Raw genomic sequence first — 20,936 nt, forward strand, 5'->3', positions numbered from 1 at the left:
ATTCAGCGGCTTTATTCTGATGAATCAGCTGACCGCCAGAGGTGAGCCGTGCCTTCGTGCCTGAGGTTGTTGCGTGATGTGTTGTGCTTCACAATCTGAGGCAATAAGAGTAGGTGGAGTGATGGAGGGTCTCGTAAGGGCCGGTGGAGTGATGGAGGGTCTCATCCATGGCACCATTACCAGGATTCAGCTCTGGGGACTCCTCATCCTCAGTGCTGCTCACACCAGCCTGCTGACATTTCAGATCCTACAAAAATGCACAAACATAACACAAGCAGTCATTTTAACCGCACAATGTCATTTGATTTCAGTATTATTTAGAAGACAAAAACGCTTTTTTTCCCAAAAATTTCACATCATCTTTCCTTGCAGGTACTGCTCCACCACAAAAGATCTGCAGCGAATGCACAGAAATCAAGAATCAGAAAAGTGCTGTAATAGCTCTGTTTGAAATTACAATAATTAAAATAAACTACAACTTAATATTGAAATAGTTTCAAATCATTTCTGTAGTGTCACTCAAAGCCTTTGATGGCAGAATTCAGCTTCATGATCTCTCCACTGGATAAACACACATCTGTTCACCTGTCCCTGTAACATCCAGACAAGATTCACATTACCTCTGTGATTTATGAGCTCAACAACACTACATTTACATGTTGAGGTTATTTTAACTTTTTATCCAACATAAATGTTCCTCAATTTATCAACAGTAATGGACAAATACAATAGATAACTTATGTTTAGTTACTTTACAGATTTGTTCTACATAATAGCACACATACATCACTCAGAAGTCTATTTCATGTTGTGATGTTCTCTTCTGCAATACTTACTGAAGATTTTCCTGTCAGATGTAAATAGACATTTAAAATAAAAGTCTTTAAGATGTATATGGTTTATGTAAATCCACATTAGAGACGTAACTTACGTGTCCTTACTGAAGATCCCCTGTTAGCTAACGTTATACATAATAAAACGTGTTTTTTAGAGCAAAATCACAACTATACTATACTGTGTAACGTCTTTACACCTTCAACAATTCAACAGTTTACTCTACAGTAGTTCAACACATGCAATTTTAACACAAGGAACCGTGTTTACTCACATTTGAAAGCACCCGCATCGCCGATCTCTACGATGTAATGACGTATCCTCTCGCGTGGCCTCTTGGGATAGAAGAGTACCATCGGTTGAGCACTCGAAAATCTGTCCGGAAGCAGTAAGCCATCCGGGAACTTCTCGCCTACTCTTTTATCAATACTGATGTTTCGAACGTACTGCTTCCTTCACGTACTGTTTTCGCCTACTATATAGTTGGAAAGTAGGCATATTCGAACGCACTTATGTCCGAATCTCGCGATAATTAGTACGTCACCCAGGTAATTCTCGCCTACTCTTTTGGATTCGTGCATACTTTTTTTCTCGCCTACTCTTTTTCCCATACTAAATAGTAGGGAAGTATGCGGTTTGGAACGCAGCCATAGATATATAGGCTAGTATATGCGGCAACTGCACATCCAATGGCGCGGGCGCCTCTGACGTGCGACCAACTCTACGTTGTCAATCTACCTACTATATATTTATATCTATTTATCTATCTAGCTGCTAGCTATCTATGCTAACGTTATGCTATCTGGCTGTCTGCCTGTCTCTCTCTATACCGCCCACACAAGCACCTGCCAAACACAGCGACAGACACGCGGTGGCTACGTTTGCAACAACATTTTCACCGGATGAAGAGATAAACGCTTTGAAACGCCCATATAGCTAGCATGATGCCTTCTATTTCTAGATGACAAAGACAAAGTTTACCAGTACTACGACACTATGACAAAGGTTACCGGTACTTATCTGAACTAACGTCATGATCACTGCCACTAGATATAAAGAAAACCTTGATTTTTCACTCGGTGCTATTCAATGACAGTAAAAAAAAATATGTGTCGTTATTGTGCACTGCTGCTCGTAGACTTGCTCCAGTGCTCATTGCTCCATTGCTAAATGATAGCAACTCACCAGGACACTTCATCAACTCTCCACTCATTCTCCTCGGACCATGCATTTAATTGGCTTTGACGCCCATCAGTTCTTGGCAATTCCTCATTTGCCCTCTCACGTCTGGCAGGTTCGAAATTATACGGCTGCGGGCCATCATACATGTTGGCTCTTGCCACCTCTTCCTCATCCCAGTCAGTTGCCATAGTTCTAATAGTAGGCGAGGCTGAGGCTTCCTTTCCTTCACTTCTCCCCAACATGACGTCATCACCGAATGCGTAAAAAAAAACATTAATACCAAAAACGTAAAAATTTTTTAAAAGAGACATTTTAAAAATGATATACATATCTTGAGTGATTTATGTACCCATTAATCTACAGTGGTGGTTAACCCGCAGTTTGGAAAATAGATGGATTATTTGATTCAGCTGCAGGCTAAGTCTCCCGGCGAAACAGGGGAATTAATTCAGTATGCGAATCTCACAGTGCATTATGGTTATTCTTGACTCTAGCCGTTGAGCGTACATCAGTTGTACACTCGTTATTACCATGTTATTGCAGACAGTGCATTGTGGGATTGAATGAGTGCACTCAATAACGTCCACTATGGTTTCGGACACCACAACAAATGGCTGTCCCTTCAAAAAGTGCCATATTTGAAGGTATAAGGGGCGATTTTGGACACAGCCACGGAGTTACTGTGTCCAAAATCGGGCACTCATATTCTTGGTAACTCTTTCCTATGGCATGTACTATATAGGAAAAGGGAATGGGTTAGCAAATTTGAACACTGACATAATTACAGGGCTTCAGGGGGCGCGTTCGAAAATTTACGAAAACATATAAATTTGTATATTTAAATCAAATAATGATAATTGTGATGATTTTACTTTGTAACCATACAAATGCACTTTGTCAGATTTGTTGTTTCTTGTTTAATGTGTTCTCTCAAATTTAAATTGAGCAAATAATGATAGGCTATAAAATAACATTTTACAAACGTGGGGCAAAGCCTAAAAATAACCTGCAGGAAACATTTTGATAAGGTTCTCTTTGGGTTATGAAACAAATAACCTGCAGGGAACTTTCTGAGAAGTTTCTCTTGAGATCATACAATAAATAACCTACAGGGAACATTCTGAGAAGGTTTTCTTAAGGTTATAAAAATGAAACCTAAAAACAACCTGCAGAGAACATTCTGGGAAGGTTCTCTTTGCATGGAATGTTTGAAGGCTCTCTTTAGGTTATAGAATAAATAACCTCCTGGGAACATTCTGGGATGGTTCTCTTGGTTGCATAAAAGACCCTACAGAGAACATATGGGAACGTTACAGGGACATTCTGTGTTTGCTGATGTAACGGACGTAGGCCAGAAAAAGGCACTGGGCTCAAGAGGCGCTAGCGAGTAGGACCGGTCTTTAGCGTCCTTGTTAGCGTCCCCGCGTCCCCGCCTCCCACGCCAGAGAACCCGGTTGGAATTTAAATTGTTTTTTGAAGCTTGTGTGTGTCTGTAGAAAAATATACTTCACATCTTCAGTGAATCAATCGCTTGTATCATTATTCTTTATCTTCATTTATACAATTAACCTGCATTTGACTGTATACAGACAACATCTTATAAGCATGTTTTTGCCTCTTAATATAGTTAAGATCCAGGAAAAGATCACGTAATTGTCCCCATAGAAATTAATCCGTGGCTGGTCACCAGGGCTTCCTCCATGGATGAGCAGTCCCTACCTTGCCTACCGTTTCCACCTGCCTTAGTTATTACCGCATCTCTGTGGTATACGAACCTGAGAAGCTGTTTCATACCTTAGTGGCACAGTGGCAGTAGTTTCTGGAAGGTCTGGTTAAAGAACTGAAATGGCATTTAACAAACATAAGATTCTAAAAAGAATTTCAATTTTTTCACTGAGTACAACACTGTCCCTCTATCTGCTGAACTATATAAGAAAGAATTGTCCTTCTAATGGGAAACTGGACTTGAATCACTTACTAAAGCCGAATGTTGGAGAACTACAGGCTTGTTCTGCTATTATCCAAGGAGACATGGACGGAGTGGACAAGGACATTTTTAGGGATCTCATGACCTCGAAAAAAAGAACAGCCCTGCTACCCGAGTCATTCTATCTCAACGCAACCAAGGATTGTCCATCCTACATCCGAGACAGAGGGTTTCTGACACTTTCTCTCAGTAAAGAGGAGAGAGATTTCCCCATTGCTTACTCCATGGTGATCCATGAGAAGATTGAGATGTTTGAAAGGCTCTTAAGAGCCATTTACACTCCTGACAATGTGTACTGTGTTCATGTGGACCAGAGGTCTCCTGAGATCTTTAAAGAAGCAGTTAGGGCCATTGCGTCCTGTCTGACCAACGTGTTTGTGGCCAGCAAACTGGAGAATGTGATCTACGCCTCCTGGTCTCGAGTTCAAGCGGACATCAACTGCATGCAGGACCTGCTCAGGTCACCCGTCCAGTGGAGGTATCTGCTCAACACATGTGGCACTGATTTCCCCATTAAAACCAATGCTGAAATGGTTCAGACTCTAAAACACCTGAACGGAAAGAACAGTTTGGAGTCCGAGTCTGTAGAGTCTAAAAATGTGCGCTGGCAGTATCATCACAATGTTATGAACGGTGTTATTCGGACCGATGTTAGAAAGTCACCCCCGCCAATTCAGAGCCCTATGTTCTCAGGAAATGCTTACTTTGTGGTTTCAAGAGAGTTTGTGGATCACATCTTTAAAAACAAAGAGACTCAAGATTTCATGGAATGGGAGAAAGACACATACAGTCCAGATGAGCACTTGTGGGCTACGTTACAGCGGATGCCTTCAGTACCAGGATCAAACCCTCCAAACAGAAAGTACGAGCAATCGGACATGAACGCAATTGCTCGTCTAGTGAAGTGGAGCTACCATGAAGGAGATCTAAAGAGTGGGGCTCCCTACCCACCATGCACTGGGACGCACAGACGGGCGGTGTGTATTTATGGAGCTGGGGACTTGACATGGATTTTAAGGCAACACCATCTTTTGGCAAACAAGTTTGATCCAGAAGTAGATGATGTGGCAATCAAATGTATGGAGGCTTTTTTAAGGTACAAAGCTATTTATGGTCGATCATTACTAACAGTTAAAAAATCTGACATAATTTTATGATGTTTTTAAAAACATCATAAAAATTAGTTTTCAAATGTTTGTAAATATTGGATAAATGGATGTTGATATGTAATTGCATAAATGTTCAGTACGACACTTTCTATGCTGGTCATTTTACAATGCAAACTGTCAAATAAGATTTTAATTAAATTAAGAGTTTGGCTTTATAAAATATTGGTACTTTTTTCCACAGACGCTTTCTTTGTGTTACACATAATATTAAAATATAAACCAAGATTTGATTATAATGAATTTTAATAAGAAAAATAAAAAATAATTAACAGAGCACAAAAAAGAAAAGGTCTCACAAGAAAAGTTATTCGATGGGGTCGATGGATTGATGATCGGGCCGTGTTTGAGCTTCTGTCGGCTAAGTTTTTTTTTTCAGTGTGTTATAATAATGAACATGCAGTGATTACTTGCATATGTAGACTTGGAATTAAGCCTTTTCCTCATGATTATTTGATTCACGGGACCAGACACCAGTTATTTTGCCAAGAAAAATCTTTATTCATATATGTCAGGAGAGAAACTTGAGAAGATGTTGTATTCATGCCAGGTCTATGCGTTTCCGGGTTTCTTTGCCATAGTACAGTAAGGATTGACCTTTATATAAAACTGAGCGACTTTCAACTTCCCTGTAAGGTAGAAAAACATGTTGCTTATGTTTAAAATGAAATGTTTACCTCATGCTTAAACATGGTACAATCCACTATGCCTCAGTGTATACATTAATCGTACATTTTGCATCAGTTGAAACATTCCTTTCCATGTAAAAAACATGTACACATTTAATATATCATCATCACTGGGACATAAAAATATAACTCTTCCTGCTCCCCTCCCTGTGTCTAAAATATGCTCCTTAAACACGTGTTCATGCAATCTATAGTCTACTCATGCATTTTAAACTTCATAAGATAATACAACTGATTATGAATACTAATAAAGAATAATAATACAGATACATAATAATAAATAATGAAATTATGATAAGGATGAAATTTTAGTCTTCACATAAAATGCATTCTAGAGATATTTCATAGATGATGAATCATTGTTCTCTTACGAGATGTTCTCTCGTACTGCGTAATATATTACGCTAAGGAAAAACCTCTTTTCCCACGAGATATTGAAGCCAAAAATTATCCTTAATTTTGAATCAATGTAGAACGCGTTGCAGCAGCAATGCAGACATAGGCGAGACGGCTTGAGTGCCTATTGGCTGCCCTGCAACAACTGTGGCAGCCTATCGAGAGAGGCCCCATGTGACATCAGATCCAATGGGGGCGCTTCGCGCCCTTACCAGCTGCACCCTTACCAGCTGTAGTGCCGCGCCGCAAAAAGTGCCGTACACAGCGAGTTCCAGAGCCTTCTCCATCCCGCGAAAGCTCGGCAGTTCGTCCGCCAGCTTCGCCAGCTTTTCCTGAGTCACTCACCGATGGACAACGGCCGCCGTCTGCCGCCGCTTCCGCCATCGATTTCGACGAGGCAGCTGTATCTGTGGATGAGGCCAGCTGCTCTATCCTGGCGTCGGACAGCGAGGAGTGGGCGAGCTCTGTGGATCACCCCCCTCGCTGCCCGCGCCTCGCTGGGAAAGGGGCCCAGCATCGAGACTGAACTCATGGCGAGCTTCGGCCTCGAGTGGGAGGCACCCGCGCAGCCTGCGCACAACAGACTGGACGGATGTTTCCTGAAAAAGGACCACCGCCGTCCAGGCCTGCGCCTTTTCTTCCTGAACTTCACGAAGAAGTCGCAAAGTCCTGGAGTGCCCCACTCTCTGCCAGAGTGTGCGCCTCTGTCTCCCCAGCATTCTCCGAAGTGGACGGTGCTAAAGACAGAGGATATCTCTCTCTTCCCCCAGTGGAAGCAGCCGTAGCGGCCCACCTTTGCCCGTCCTCAGCTGGACGCCGAGCAAAGACAGCGCTGCCTTCAAAAGCTTGCCGCGCCACCTCTGCTGTGCACGGTCGCGCTTACGCCGCGGCCGGGCAAGCTGTATCAGCACTGCACTCCATGGCCATCTTGCAAATCTTCCAAGCCGACCTCCTCCGCAAAATGGATGAGGAAGGGCCGGAAGCTATCTGCGTGCCGGATCTGAGAAGCGCTACGGACCTCGCCCTCCGGGCCGCGAAATCCGCTGCACAGGCAATGGGGCGGACGAATGCCTCTCTCACTGTTGCTGAGAGACACTTGTGGCTGACGTTATCAGAGATGCCGGACTCGGAGCGCTCTGTGTTCCTCGACGCACCCATCTCCCCAACAGGCCTATTCGGTTCTGCCATCAAATATCTCGCGGACCGATTCGCTGAGGCTCAGAAAACGTCGCACGCTATGAAGCACTTCCTCACGAAGCGCTATAGCTCCGCAGCAGGCCGCCCGAAACGGCCGTCTGCTCGAAGCTCACAGCCGCAGCCCGCCGCTGCTTCACAGCGCCGCCAGGCCCGGGACCAGAGACCACGCCCTCGCTCTTCTAGCCGCCGCCCCCCTCCGCTCTGGCCCTGGCCAAGGATTGAAGTCAAGCCCGAGGCCTCAAAGCCCTCCTAGCACTGCTAGGAAAACGACGGTGTTTAAGTCCCGCTGCGGTCGGACTCCCGCCAAAACTTCTCGCTCGTCCAGTTCCAGAAAATGTGACTGTTCCAGTGTATTTTGCAGCCAACAAGCCAGTAACACGACCCGCTTGCCTGCACACAAATGCCGTTTTTACGGCGACCCAGATAAATCTCAGAAAGAGTGTAATTTCTGGTATTCCGGCCACAGCCGATGGTGTTATAAGTGTAATAAAAATACCCACAAATCAGTGTTCATTACTACACACAAGCACAGCCTGCAACAGAACAGGGCTCGCACAAATAAAATTGACTCGCATCGATTTTGCATTAAACGTAGTGAATGTGCCCACAACCCAGTGCCCACAAACACTACAGTATACATGTCACACAGTTTCTGTAAAAACGAAACCAACACACATTCAGTCAGCTCAAGGAGACGGTGTTTTGAGTGTAGTAAATGTGCCCGCTGTCACGCGCCCAAATTCACTCACAGACATGTTAAAACCCTGCTCATTTCCATGTCACAAATTGCCATAGAGAATCGAGAAATCTAGAGAAATCTAACGCTCCCCGCCTCAGATGCTGCAAGCACAGTGTTCACTTTACAACACACCGGGGCTCTGCGGCCGCCACTCAGTTGCGGCCAGAGCCCAGATCTCATTTTACCCCTAGCCATTCATGTAAATGCGTGGGCAAAACTTCCCGGGGTATCAGAATGGGTTCTGAACACTATAGAGAGAGGCTATTCGCTGTAATTCGCTCGACGCCCCTGTCGTTACACGGCACGGGTCGAAACTACGGTAAAAATCGAAGTAGCTCATCTACTTCGAGCCGAGATAGCGAAACTATTGAGCAAAGGGGCCATAGAGCCTTTATCTCAAGCTCAGAGCGAAGGAGGTCTATACAGCAGATATTTTCTGGTACCGAAAAAAGACGGGGGTCTCAGACCCATTCTAGATCTGAGACAGCTGAACAAAGTGCTAGTGAAACGCCAGTTCAGAATACTCTCGACCAGGAAAATCCTCGCGCAGATTTGCCAAGGGGACTGGTTTCTGTCAATAGATCTGAAAGACCCGTATTTTCAAATACAAATGCTTTTCCCCCCGTCTCGCTCCTGCCTCAGGTGTTGGACCGAATCAGGGAAAACGGATGCTCAGTGCTGCTTGTGGCTCCGCTCTGGAAAAACCAGGACTGGTTTCCAGTTCTGATGCAGCTGACCAGCACTGCCCCATGGCCGATACCATTAAAGAAAGACCTCCTCTCCCAGGCCAAGGGCTCGATTTGGCATCCTCACCCGGAGCTGTGGTCCCTACATGCTAGATTATTTTTGGCTTCAATATCTCGTGGAAAAGAGGTTTTTCCCTAGCGTAAGATATTACGCAGTACTCTTTCCCTCTTCTAGAGAGAACCGAGGTTACGTTAGTAACCGAATACGTTTTTAATGATAAATGGCAAAGGTAATCATATCCATCTGTCTTCCAAAGCTGTGAGCTAAGCCTTCACGTTTTTGCTGTGACTTCACACATATGCATGCAGCGGTTTATTTAAGCAAGTCTCTAGCTTTGTAAGACATTATATGTGGGTGTAGGAAATTATTCTGTCTGTGCTTGCGCTGACTGCTCTTCTTGTTGTCACACTTTAACCACACATCCGGTGTTTGCTACCTTTCCTTTTTCTTATCATATCTTCTATGTTAAGATTAATTTGCATAGAATAAATGAAGAGTTAATTTGCAAAAACGATAAACGCAGAAACAGACATTGATATCAAAATATGCACAATATTAAAATATCAAGCAAGTAGTTGGTTTATTCATACATCATCTATCTCTATGTTTTATCAACATTATTGACAGACACATATTAGGCTGCTATCACTTTAAGAGTTAGTGCACGGATCAAGACGTTCCTGCATTATAAGTGCAAGACCTGTGGTAATGATTAAAATGATGCGCAATACAGTATAAAGATTTATACTGTGCCATAAATCAAGCCCTGTACACGGAGGCACAGAACGCACATGCTAGTTGACAGTCGCTTTTAGCCATTTTTTGCTGTGTCTTTTTTTGCCGGTAGTTCTTTGACATAAGTTAGGTGTGTCCTGGGTTTAAGAGATTATATATAATTTAAATATGTGTGTGTGTTTGTGTGTGTGTGTGTGTGTGTGTGTGTGTGTGTGTGTGTGTGTGTGTGTGTGTGTGTGTGTGTGTGTGTGTGTGTGTGTGTGACACAATGTACATGACCAAATACAAACATATACATTTATAATAAACCAACTACTTTCTTGATATTGTACGGTGGCCGAGAGGTGCAAAACAAATCACAATTATAAAAACAAAATAACAAGTCAGAAAACACAACGACAATTCAGAAAACAAAATCACAATTCAGAAAACACAATAACAATTCAGAAAACACATTGACAATTCAGAAAACAAAATAACAATTCAGAAAACAAAATAACAATTCAGAAAACACAACGACATTTCAAAGAAAACGGAAAAGGTAGGTACATTTTGAGAATTGCAAACTTGTCGCTGATTGGACGAGACACCTGTCAATCAAGCTTTACAGGAATGAAGAAATTTGTGATCAACTTTGTTTTGCTAAATGCGAAAATGGAACACATTAAACATTACTTTGAAGAAGGACAGTCATATGCCGTGATTGTGGACATGCTGGTGAAATACCACGGTATTAAAACTATTTACAAGATTACTAAAAAATATTTACATGCGCTTCGTGAGGCGCACACACACGCAAGGTCTCTCGCTCTCTGTCTCTACCTCTCTGCCGTGCGCTACACGGTTTGGAGCTCGCGAGCTCTAGATTCTCTAGAGCTCCGAGTTTTTAACTAATTTGCGGGCAACAGGGAGCCGCTATCAATATGCGGGGAACTTCCGGGAGACTTAGGATGTCTGCATATCACTCCATGGGACCGAACTATCTTTGGCATGTTGATGGGTGCGATACACTTAAGCCATTTGAGCACAAGCTCATTTTAATGTCGTGGTATGTCACCAGCATGTTCACAATCACGGCATATGAATGTCCTTCTTCAAAGTAATGTTTAATGTGTGTGTTCCATTTTGATCACAAATTTCTTACTTCCTGTAAAGCTTGATTGACAGGTGTCTCGTCCAATCAGCGACAAGTTTGCCATTCTCAAAATGTACCTACCTTTTCCGTTTTCTATGAAACGTCGTTGTGTTTTCTGAATTGTTATTGTGTTTTCTGAATTGTCGTTGTGTTTTCTGAATTGTTATTGTGTTTTCTGAATTGTCGTTGTGTTTTCTGAATTGTTATTGTGTTTTCTGAATTGTTATTTTGTTTTCTGAATTGTCAATGTGTTTTCTCAATTGTTATTGTGTTTTCTGAATTGTCGTTGTGTTTTCATAATTGTGATTTGTTTTGCACCTCTCGGCCACCGTAATATTGTGATATTGTGCTGAATTTACATTTATTCTATGCAAATGAATCTTGTAATCTCTATGTAATGTTTGTTAATGGCTCATTTATGAAAGCTGTTATGAAGGGCATATTCTTAAGAAACTTGATAAACATGGAAGTGAACTTATGCAGTAGGTTATGGTGTAACAAATCCTGAAGTCAAGTCACCTTTATTTATATAGCTCTTTTTACAATACAGATTGTTTCAAAGCAGCTTTACAGAGATATCAGGAACATAATGTTGTAATAATATTGTTAAATATAAAACTAAATGTCCTCAACTAAGCAAGCCAAAAGGCAATGGCGACAAAAGCGAAGAAAGCAGAAAAGGTGACAGTGGCAAGGAACCAAAACTCCATCAGGTGACAGAATGGAGAAAAAATCCTTGGGAGAAACCAGACTCAGTCGGGGGGCCAGTTCTCCTCTAGCCTACGAACAAACAGTGTATGATTATTTTCAGGCAGCATTACAGGTCAGAGGTCAGATTGGATCGGAACATTATATTATGCAGTTCGTCTGTTTGAAGACCGGAGTCATCACACGCGTATGGAGACGAGTTTGTTGAGGATCAGTGCCGATGGCTGTCGTGTCGATGAGGCCTTCACAGGGGAGAGTTTAGTTGACAATCTCTGCTGACAATTCAGGAATGCGTTGTGGTCGTGTCCAGGCGCAAGTCCTCCATCTGATCTGGATACTGCCCGGGTCCGTTAACAGTTAACATCGGAATAAACAGAAAGACTAAAATTAGCGTAGATGCCATTCTTTTTATGATGTAGCGAGTACATCAGGTGTTATAGGAAGTGTGCCCTGTTCCGGCTGACCTAATTTATGCAGCGTAATAATAATTTAACTGATTTGAATAATAGGAATGTATAGTGTTTTATGGGTATGCCAGGTTGAAGAGATGTGTTTTTAATCTAGATTTAAACTGACAGAGTGTGTCTGCTTCCCGGACAATGTTAGGTAGACTGTTCCGAAGTTTAGGTGCTAAATAGAAAATTAGCTGAATATAAGGGATAGGATTAGGATTTAAAATAGGATTTCTAAATAGGATTTTGATATTCTAGGTATTATCAACTGGCCGGAATTTTGAGATTGCAATAGACGGACTATAATGCGTTAGGAGCTCGCTCAAGTACTGGGGTTACTTAACCATTTAGTTCTTTGTAATTGGGAGCCAATGCAGTTTTGAGAGAATGGGCTAATGTGGTCATACTTCCTGGTTCTAATAAGAACTCTAGTTGCTGTGTTTTGGACCAGCTGTAGTTTGTTTATTAAGCGTGCAGGGCAACCACCCATAATAGCATTGCAATAATCTAGCCTTGATGTCATGAACGCATGAACTAATTGCTCTGCATTTGTCATTGAAAGCATATGACTTAATTTAGATATATTTTTAAGGTGGAAAAATACAGTTCCCTTTCGTAGTCACTCCGAGTTAAATCGGATGACGACGAATGGGGGTTTCGCTTAGAACATGGGTCTGCGGAATTTGCATAGCGTATCTCCGCCCCACCGCGTGGATATAAAGGAGAGACGCCGGCAAAGGCAGATCATGTTTTCGCTTCGGAGCCAAGAGTATTTCTTCACTCCACAGCCATCTCTGACTTCGCTCTACGAGACGAGCTTCTCTCTCCGGTGTTGGTGTGACGGCGATCTGCAGCGAGCTAACAGTGCCTGCTGATCTGTGCAGTGATCTGCCAGTGTGTGTGTGTCTCCCTGTGCGCTTCAACATCGCAGAGTTTTTTCTCCTCTCATAAAAGAGCTCGCACGCGGCACGTCTTTTTAAAGACGGCTCGCCCGTGCATTTCTGGTTGCTGCGGACTGGTATCGGACTCTGATGGGCATGAGCGCTGTCTAGTGTTTGGGCTTTGATCATGCTTGAACAGCGCTCGTGGATGACTCATGTTCTCTCTGGGAACGTGATCATCGCGTCATATATAGGTCGAGACTCGGTGAACTCGCAAGAGTGAGAGTCCCCTCATCCACCACCCGATCTTCGGCTGGTGGCCAGGGTGACCTGAGGGTGTTGGTCTGGAACAAGGCGCCGACTCTGTGTCCACGCCCCAGCCCCCCCTCTTTAATGACGGTGCCCGCTAGCGAACTGATGATTCCACGAGTCTACCCTCGGGTGGCCCGTGTGTTTTCATTTGAAGCTACAGAGGACGATGCTGTATCCCAACGATCCCATGACCGTTCTGCTGGTCTACCTGACCCAGATGCTCATGGACATGCAGGAGGGCGGGACTGACCCGAGGCTCTTCAGTGACCTGCGTGCCGCCACTGACCTTGCTCCCTGAGCGACGAAAGTGGCCGTACGCTCTCGGAGTCAGGTGATGTTCACCAGTCTGGGGCTGACCGGTCTGATGTGCACGATGTTGGGCGGACCCGTCTGCTCGACACCCCCATCTCCCAGGTCGGCCTCTTCGGCGGTGCGGTTGAGTGCTTCTGCCCAACAGTTCTCAACTGCCCGTGAGCAGATTTAGGTTATTCTGCCCGACGGCCCCGCCGTCCGCTCAGATCCCTCAGTCTTTCCAGCGCCGAAGGCTCCCTCCCACGGTTCCAACCCCGCCCGTTCACCCGGGCCTGGCTCTGGAAGACCGTAGGGGGGATGCCACAGCCCTCTCCAGCCCCGCCCCCCGCTAAACGCCGGTTAAGCGGCACTTTTGAGATGGGCTGCTCGGAGATGAGACTCAGTTCTTTCCAGGAGCTGGTAGCAGGGCCACTCCTTTCCCCGGTGGAGGGCTGGGGAAGACTCCTTATTCAGAAAGAACTGACTCTCTCGTCTCTGAGCATACAGAGTTCTCGGACGACACAGAGCGCCGCCCACAAGCCGTGCTCTCCTCGTCCCCCTCTGTCCCAGAGGCGGTTGACACGGCGTGCCGTCCACGGACCGCTTCGCCCCTGTCCCCCTCTATCGCCAGACCCCTGACAGAGCAGGCCCCCGTGGAACGCTGGTCCTTCCCTGGCCTCCTCTGTCAGGGTGCGGTTATGACCTTGCCTCCACACCGGGCCGCTATGCCGTCCACATCTGGGCCGGTCATTCCGCTCCATCCCGAGGTGGGCATGGCAACACGGCACCCTCCGAGTACCAGTTACTCTGACCTGCCGTCAGTCCTCACCCCGTGGTCGAACCTCAGCTTTCTACGGGCCGGAGTGCCCCTGGAACGAGCTTCCCGGCATGCTGTTGTCTCAACAGATGCCTCCACGGGCTGGGGCGCCATGCGCAATGGACATGCTGTCAGAGCAGTATGGCATGTCTATTGCCTCGAGTTGCTGGCAGTACGCCTTGCCCTGCACCGCTTCCAGGCGTTGCTCTGGGGTCAACACGTACTAGTCCGATCAGACAATACCGCCACAGTAGCGTACATCAACCGTCAGGGTGGTCTACGCTCCCGCCGTATGTCGCAACTCGCACGCCACCTCCTCTTATGGAGTCAGAAGCACCTGAGGTCCCTTCGTGCTATCTACATTCCAGGAGATCGGAACTTTGCAGCCTACGAGCTGTCACGGTTTCGGCCCATCTCCGGCGAATGGCGACTCCATCCCCAGTCGGTCCAGCTGGTTTGGGACCAGTTCGGGGACGCACAGATAGACCTGTTTGCCTCCCACGACTCATCCCATTGCGCCCTGTATTACTCCCTGTCCGAGGGCACCCTCGGCACGGATGCACTGGTGCACAGCTGGCCGCGGGGCCTACGCAAATTTGCGTTTCCCCCAGTGAGCCTTCTCGCACGGACATTGTGCAAGATCAAGGACGACGAGGAGCAGGTCATTCTGGTTGCACCGTGCTGGCCCACCCGGACCTGGTTCTCCGAAATGATACTCCTCGCGACAGCACCTCCTTGGCCAAATCCTTTGAGGAAGGATCTCCTTTCTCAGAGATGGGGCACCCTCTGGCACCCTCGATACGTGCGATATTCATCAGGTGAGCTTTCCTCTCTGAAGCCCTGAGTTCCTCCAGCACTGTTGACGCTGGCGCTAGTGTCTATTGCCTGTGCGTCGGCTAGGTGCCTCCGTGTGCATGGTTCCTCCCCTGAGTAACCCCCACATGTGTATTTCCACTGTAAGCCTCCTTGAGCATGTGTCTTTCCCTTGCCACTCCTGGAGTTGAAAGTTGCCACCCCTCGGGCTGGTCACTCCAGCGTTCCTCCATATGAAGCCCTCCGGTCATATGTGTGTTCTTAAGTCCTCCCTACGGGTAGGCATGCTGCGGCATATTTCCTCTGAGATATGCTTCCCAGTGTACCTTGGTATTCCTGTGTTAAGTAGGACTCCTTCGTCCGTGCCAGTATCACGACAGAGGGATCAGACTTTCGCAGGGCACTGGAAGACAGCTGTGAAGGTGGCGTGATTTCACAGGGACCCCCATTCGTCGTCATCCGACGTAACTCGGAGTGACTACGAAAGGGAACGTCTCGGTTACGTATGTAACCCTCGTTCCCTGAGTAGGGAACGGAGACGTTACGTCTCCCTGCCACTTCCGCTGTACCGCTGGGTAGACGCCTGAGTTCAGTCTCGGCTCCTCAGCGAAGACATGATCTGCCTTTGCCGGCGTCTCTCCTTTATACCCACGCGGTGGGGCGGAGATACGCTATGCAAATTCCATAGACCCATGGCATTTCATCGCCATTGGCTCGTTTTGTAATACTCGAAGTCGATAGGTGTTCTAAGCGAAACCCCCATTCGTCGTCATCCGACATAACGTCTCCGTTCCCTACTCAGGGAACGAGGGTTACATACGTAACCGAGACGTTTTACAGATACTAGACACGTGACTTTCAGATGAAAGATTGGTATCAAAGAGCACACCCAGGTTCCTAACTGACGACGAAGACTTGACAGAGCAGCCATCAAGTGTTAGACAGTATTCTAGGTTATTACGTGAGGAAGTTTTTTGTCCAATAATTAGAATCTCTGTTTTTTTCAGAATTAATTAGTAGGAAATTACTAGTCATTCAGTTTTTTTTATATCAGCTATGCATTCCGTTAATTTTGTGAATTGGCAAGTTTCGTCAGGGCGTGAAGAAATATAGAGCTGAGTATCGTCAGCATAACAGTGAGAACTAATGCCATGCTTCTTAATTATATCTCCTATGGGTTGCATGTACAGAGTGAACAGCAGTAGTCCTAGTACTGAGCCTTGTTGTACTCCATACTGAACTTGTGATCGATAAGACATCTCTTCATTTACTGCTACAAACTGATAACGGTCAGATAAATATGATTTAAATCATGCTAATGCAATTCCAATAATGTCAACATAATTTTCGAGTCTATTTAAAAGAATGTTGTGGTCAATAGTATCAAATGTAGCACTAAGATTGAGTAACACTAATAGAGAGATACAACCACGATTGGATGATAAGAGTAAATCACTTGTGACTAATGAGAGCTGTCTCAGTACTATGGTACGGTCTAAATCCTGACTGAAAATCCTTGCAGATACCATTTCTTTCTAGAAAGGAACATAGTTGTGAGGATACTGCCTTTTCTAGTATCTTTGACAGAAAAAGTAGATTCGAGATCGGCCTGTAATTAACTAATTCTGCAGGATCAAGCTGCGTTTTTTTAACAAGCGGTTTAAAGCAAAGCAAGTAGAACATATACTTTACCTGTGCACAGAGTTGTTATTGACTGATCTCCTCAGACGCGGGCTGCAATGGCGGAATTCTCAAAACGGCCACAAGATGGCGCCGTTTATCGGAGAATCCGATATTACAAGACCGATTCCCGATTATGGGAAAATGCTTAAATATCGGGAAAAATATCGGTAAACCGATACATCGGTCGATCACTACTTGAAATTAGTCCACCCCGCAAGATTACTGTTATAAACATTAGCCTTGTCTAAAAGGCAAAGGGGGAGGTCAGGGCGGTGAAGACCCTTCGGGCGGCCAGGGCCGTGATGACCCTTCGGGCGGCCATGGCGGTGGAACAGGAACAAACCCTGGCTCAGGAACAGACACTGGCTCAGGCTCAGGAACAGACACCGGCTCAAACACAGGAACAGACACCGGCTCAGGCTCAGGAACAGAAACAGGCTAAGGAACAGACAACGGCTCAGGCACAGGAACAGGCGCCGGCTCAGGCACAGGAACAGACACCGGCTCAAACACAGGTACAGCCACCCTTGAGGTGTGTGCCCCCCAGGCACGCAGAACCGTCACTACATAAAATGTGAAGACAGCCCGCCTAGCCGTGACAGGACTGATGGTGGTCGGCTCTGGATCAACCGGATCAGAGACCACCAAAGTCAGGTCCTCCGGGCTGACAGTGGGCTGTTCGGAGACGGCCTCTGGGCTGACAGGGGGCCTAAGGGAAGGACGTCAGGGCATTGCGGGACACAGGAAGTCCTCTTCCTCCTCCTCCGTTTCTGAGAGCGAGAGGGTGCTGGGCTGGACGGCGCCAGCAGTGAGGGCTCTGGGCTGGACGGCGCCAGAGGTGAGGGCTCTGGGCTGGACGTCGCCAGCGGTGAGGGCTCTGGGCTGGACGGCGCCAGTGGTGAGGGCTCTGGGCTGGACGGCGCCAGCGGTGAAGGCTCTGGGCTGGATGGCACCAGCGGTGGATGGAGCTCTGGGCTGGACATCACCAGCCCAGGGTCGAGGAGGGACCGAAGCGGAGAGTGGTGCCGGCGCTCACCTCTAGCACCTCCTCTCCTGCGACCTCCACGGGTTCCAGAAAACCTAGCCAGACGGGTTCCTTCAAAAGACGGTCCGTCTCCGATGGAAAGGGGCTCGGGAGAATTTACCGCCTCTTGCACAAACCCGGCGGCTATGATCTCCTCAGTCCTCTGGGCCGCCATGGCAAAATAATAAAATAAAGATTTGGGCCCCGTGCTGCTGGATCCATTCATGGTCGAGTCCTTCTGTCACGATACAGTTTTTATTTGGGGCAATCCAAAATCATAGTCATCCAGGCAAAGGTTCAAAATCCATACAAGCAGTCCACAATAAGAAACAAAACAGGACAGACCTCCTAAGTGTAGTGACATTAAACAAGGACTCGACAACTAACACAGTAACAGACAGGGTATGTATACACACAGATACTAACAGGGTGACGGGAAACAGCTGTGTGCAATAATCAGTGAGTGACAAACAGGATGATGGCAAATGTAGTCTGAGTGAAGGACACCGTGGTGGAAGAGGAACTCTAGTGGAAACCCAGGGAACACAAACCAGACACTGTGACAGGTTGTTGCTCGTGGAATCTGCCAAACAACATCGATTTCATTGGCCTTTTATGTAGTGGTGTTGTGCAACAAGAAAGTGTGTATATATACAAACCGGGTAAGTTACCACTGTTTTCAGTGGAATCTGAGGAAGACGGCAAAAAGACTGCACCTCTCTATCATTAATAGTTTTTAAGATAATTACACATTTATAAAAGTATGCCATTTTGGGCGGTACCGCCCAATCCATCCCCAGAGGGTTAAAGGCAGATATATGTTTTGTTCAAAAACTGTTCACTTTTGTTGTGTGATGTGTGATTTTCAGAAATAAATGCCAAAAATCGAATTTCCGTTTTTGAAATTCTCTAGTTTATTGTACATTTTCACTCATACTTCCTTTATAAACATATTACATGCGTGCTTATGTTAGCTTAAGGTCTTCTGAATCCATAGATACCAAACACATAGTGTTCCATCTCCATTACATATAGTTTATAAGTCCAAATGTAAAAATAGAGAAAACAGACCAACAAGGGCTTAGTCCCCAGAGGGTTAATATACATATAGAACGAAAAAGATGCATTGGGATTGGCCTTTAAAGACATTTTGAAATCTATTGGAGTTAGACAACACGTGTTAGGACCTACTTATTGTCGTAATCATACTCTAGATCTAATATTATCACATGGAATAAATGTTGATGCCGTTGAAATTCTGTAGCAGAGTGATGACAATCACAGATCATTTAATCTCTTGAATACTTCATTTAGCTAAAGCAGGAAAGTCGACTCCGTGTTACAAATATGTTAGACCTATCACTTCTGCCACTAAAGATCGCTTTAGTATATAATATAATATATATATTTAATATATATTTATATATTTATTAATATATATATATATATATATATATATATATATATATATATATATATATATATATATATATATATATATTTAATATATATTTAAAAAAATGGTTAGTATGTTGAAATGAGTATTCCAAAGACACCCGGTCTTCTTTTTCCGGCACACTCAACGGCTAATAACGGCTTACCACAACCCACAACCCTAACTACACACACTCAACAAAAAAAACAAAAAAAATACACAGATATTTATTTAATGTTATTTCGATTCATTGTGCAGCCCCAATACAAAGTGTGTGAACTCAAGTGCTACATTAACTTCTTCTAAGAGTGTATGATTATCTAGACAGTCTGTAAACCTGCTATAATAACAAGTGGAATTTCAACTTCCTTTGAACTTCATTTCAGTTCGTTGCTCATTCATGGGTAGACATTGGTATACTGTTCTGTGGCCTGAATAGGAAAAGATTTTATCAAACATTTTGCATGTTCTTGGTTCCGTTTCTATGTTTGATCTAAACATTGCAAATTTTCCTGCTGATGGTTTCCTTGTTTCAGCTTGGAGAAGATTTCAGAACTAGAGACACGCATTCAAACTTTAATTGAGGATAGTAAGAGTGCAAGGGCTTTAGATACTGCTTTGGATGTGACTAGCTTAGTGCTACTCTGTACAATGTTCAGTTCCGGCTGTAGAGCTCGTGCAGCAGGGCAATTGGGTGACCGTGAGACGCTGCAGTCGCGGGGCGAAACATCGCTCTTCCATTCTGATTACAACATTAAACAGGTTCTCCCCACTCAGTGAAACACCCACTGAGAATCCTGTTGAATGTGCCCAAGTTATTGGCAATTCTATTACACAGAACGTGAAAATAGAGACACCAGCCACCATAGTCACATGCTTGCCGGGAGACAGAGCACCATATTTCTCTCTAGAAATATGGCACTGTGGCGAACAGGACGGCCGAGGGACGTGAGAGAACGTCGCGAGGCCGGTGGTGCGATTGCTAATGAGCAACACCTGTGAAGCACACCGGTCTCGCATCTCTCACGGAGGAGCGGAAGCATAAAGGAGGAGCAACGACGTTAATGATCGAGAGAGGAACAGGCCTGTATTTTAGTTGAGTTTTATTTTTTTGTATTTGTGTTTTATTTTAGCCAGCAGTCGTCCGCGAGGGGCTGCTGGCGGTATTTTAGTTTGGTTTGTTTTATTTTAATAAAGTTTATTTGAATGTTCGCCGGTTCCCGCCTCCTTCTTCCCTGAACATTGCTACAGGCACATAGTCTTAGAGCTCTAGCATGACAATCCGGGGAGTTTAGGTCAGGAAGCAGACAGACTGGCTAAACTGACCGTCTTCTAGCTGTCTCACGTCACTGAGGTCAGATAAATCCCATCACATAGAGACTCTTTCACCTAGATATCATCATATAGAGACTGTTTCTGTTCCCCGAATTAGGACATACAAAAAACTCCTAAACCCATTTAAGGGTAAACTTTTTATTGATGTTCAACAAATAAAACACAGAAATAATACAGATGAACAAATGATAAAGCTTGGGTTGCTGAATATTCAATCCCTTACTTCAAAAGCACTTATTGTTAATGATATGATTACAGATTATAACCTAGATGTGCTGTGTTTGACAGAAACCTGGCTAAAATTACATTACTTGAAATTAGTGATCGACCGATATTGATTTTTTATAACCGATACCGATACAGATTATTTGCATGTGT

At 45.0% G+C, this 20,936-nt stretch overlaps 2 protein-coding genes across 3 annotated transcripts in view; both read left to right on the forward strand.

The window, feature by feature from the left end:
• The window catches only part of LOC143721031 (beta-1,3-galactosyl-O-glycosyl-glycoprotein beta-1,6-N-acetylglucosaminyltransferase 3-like), a 101,763-nt gene that overhangs the window by 35,981 nt on the left and 44,846 nt on the right, over nucleotides 1-20,936 (forward strand). The window lies entirely within an intron of this gene.
• On the forward strand, nucleotides 1,503-5,160 carry LOC143721028 (beta-1,3-galactosyl-O-glycosyl-glycoprotein beta-1,6-N-acetylglucosaminyltransferase 3-like). The gene has a single exon (XM_077211095.1). It carries the CDS (start codon nucleotides 3,862-3,864, stop codon nucleotides 5,158-5,160), a length of 1,299 nt encoding a protein of 432 aa, XP_077067210.1. The 5' UTR covers nucleotides 1,503-3,861.

Source organism: Siphateles boraxobius, unplaced genomic scaffold (assembly GCF_051911475.1).
Source record: "Siphateles boraxobius isolate OS27281-9 unplaced genomic scaffold, OSU_SipBor_1 65, whole genome shotgun sequence".
Taxonomy (NCBI): domain Eukaryota; kingdom Metazoa; phylum Chordata; class Actinopteri; order Cypriniformes; family Leuciscidae; genus Siphateles; species Siphateles boraxobius.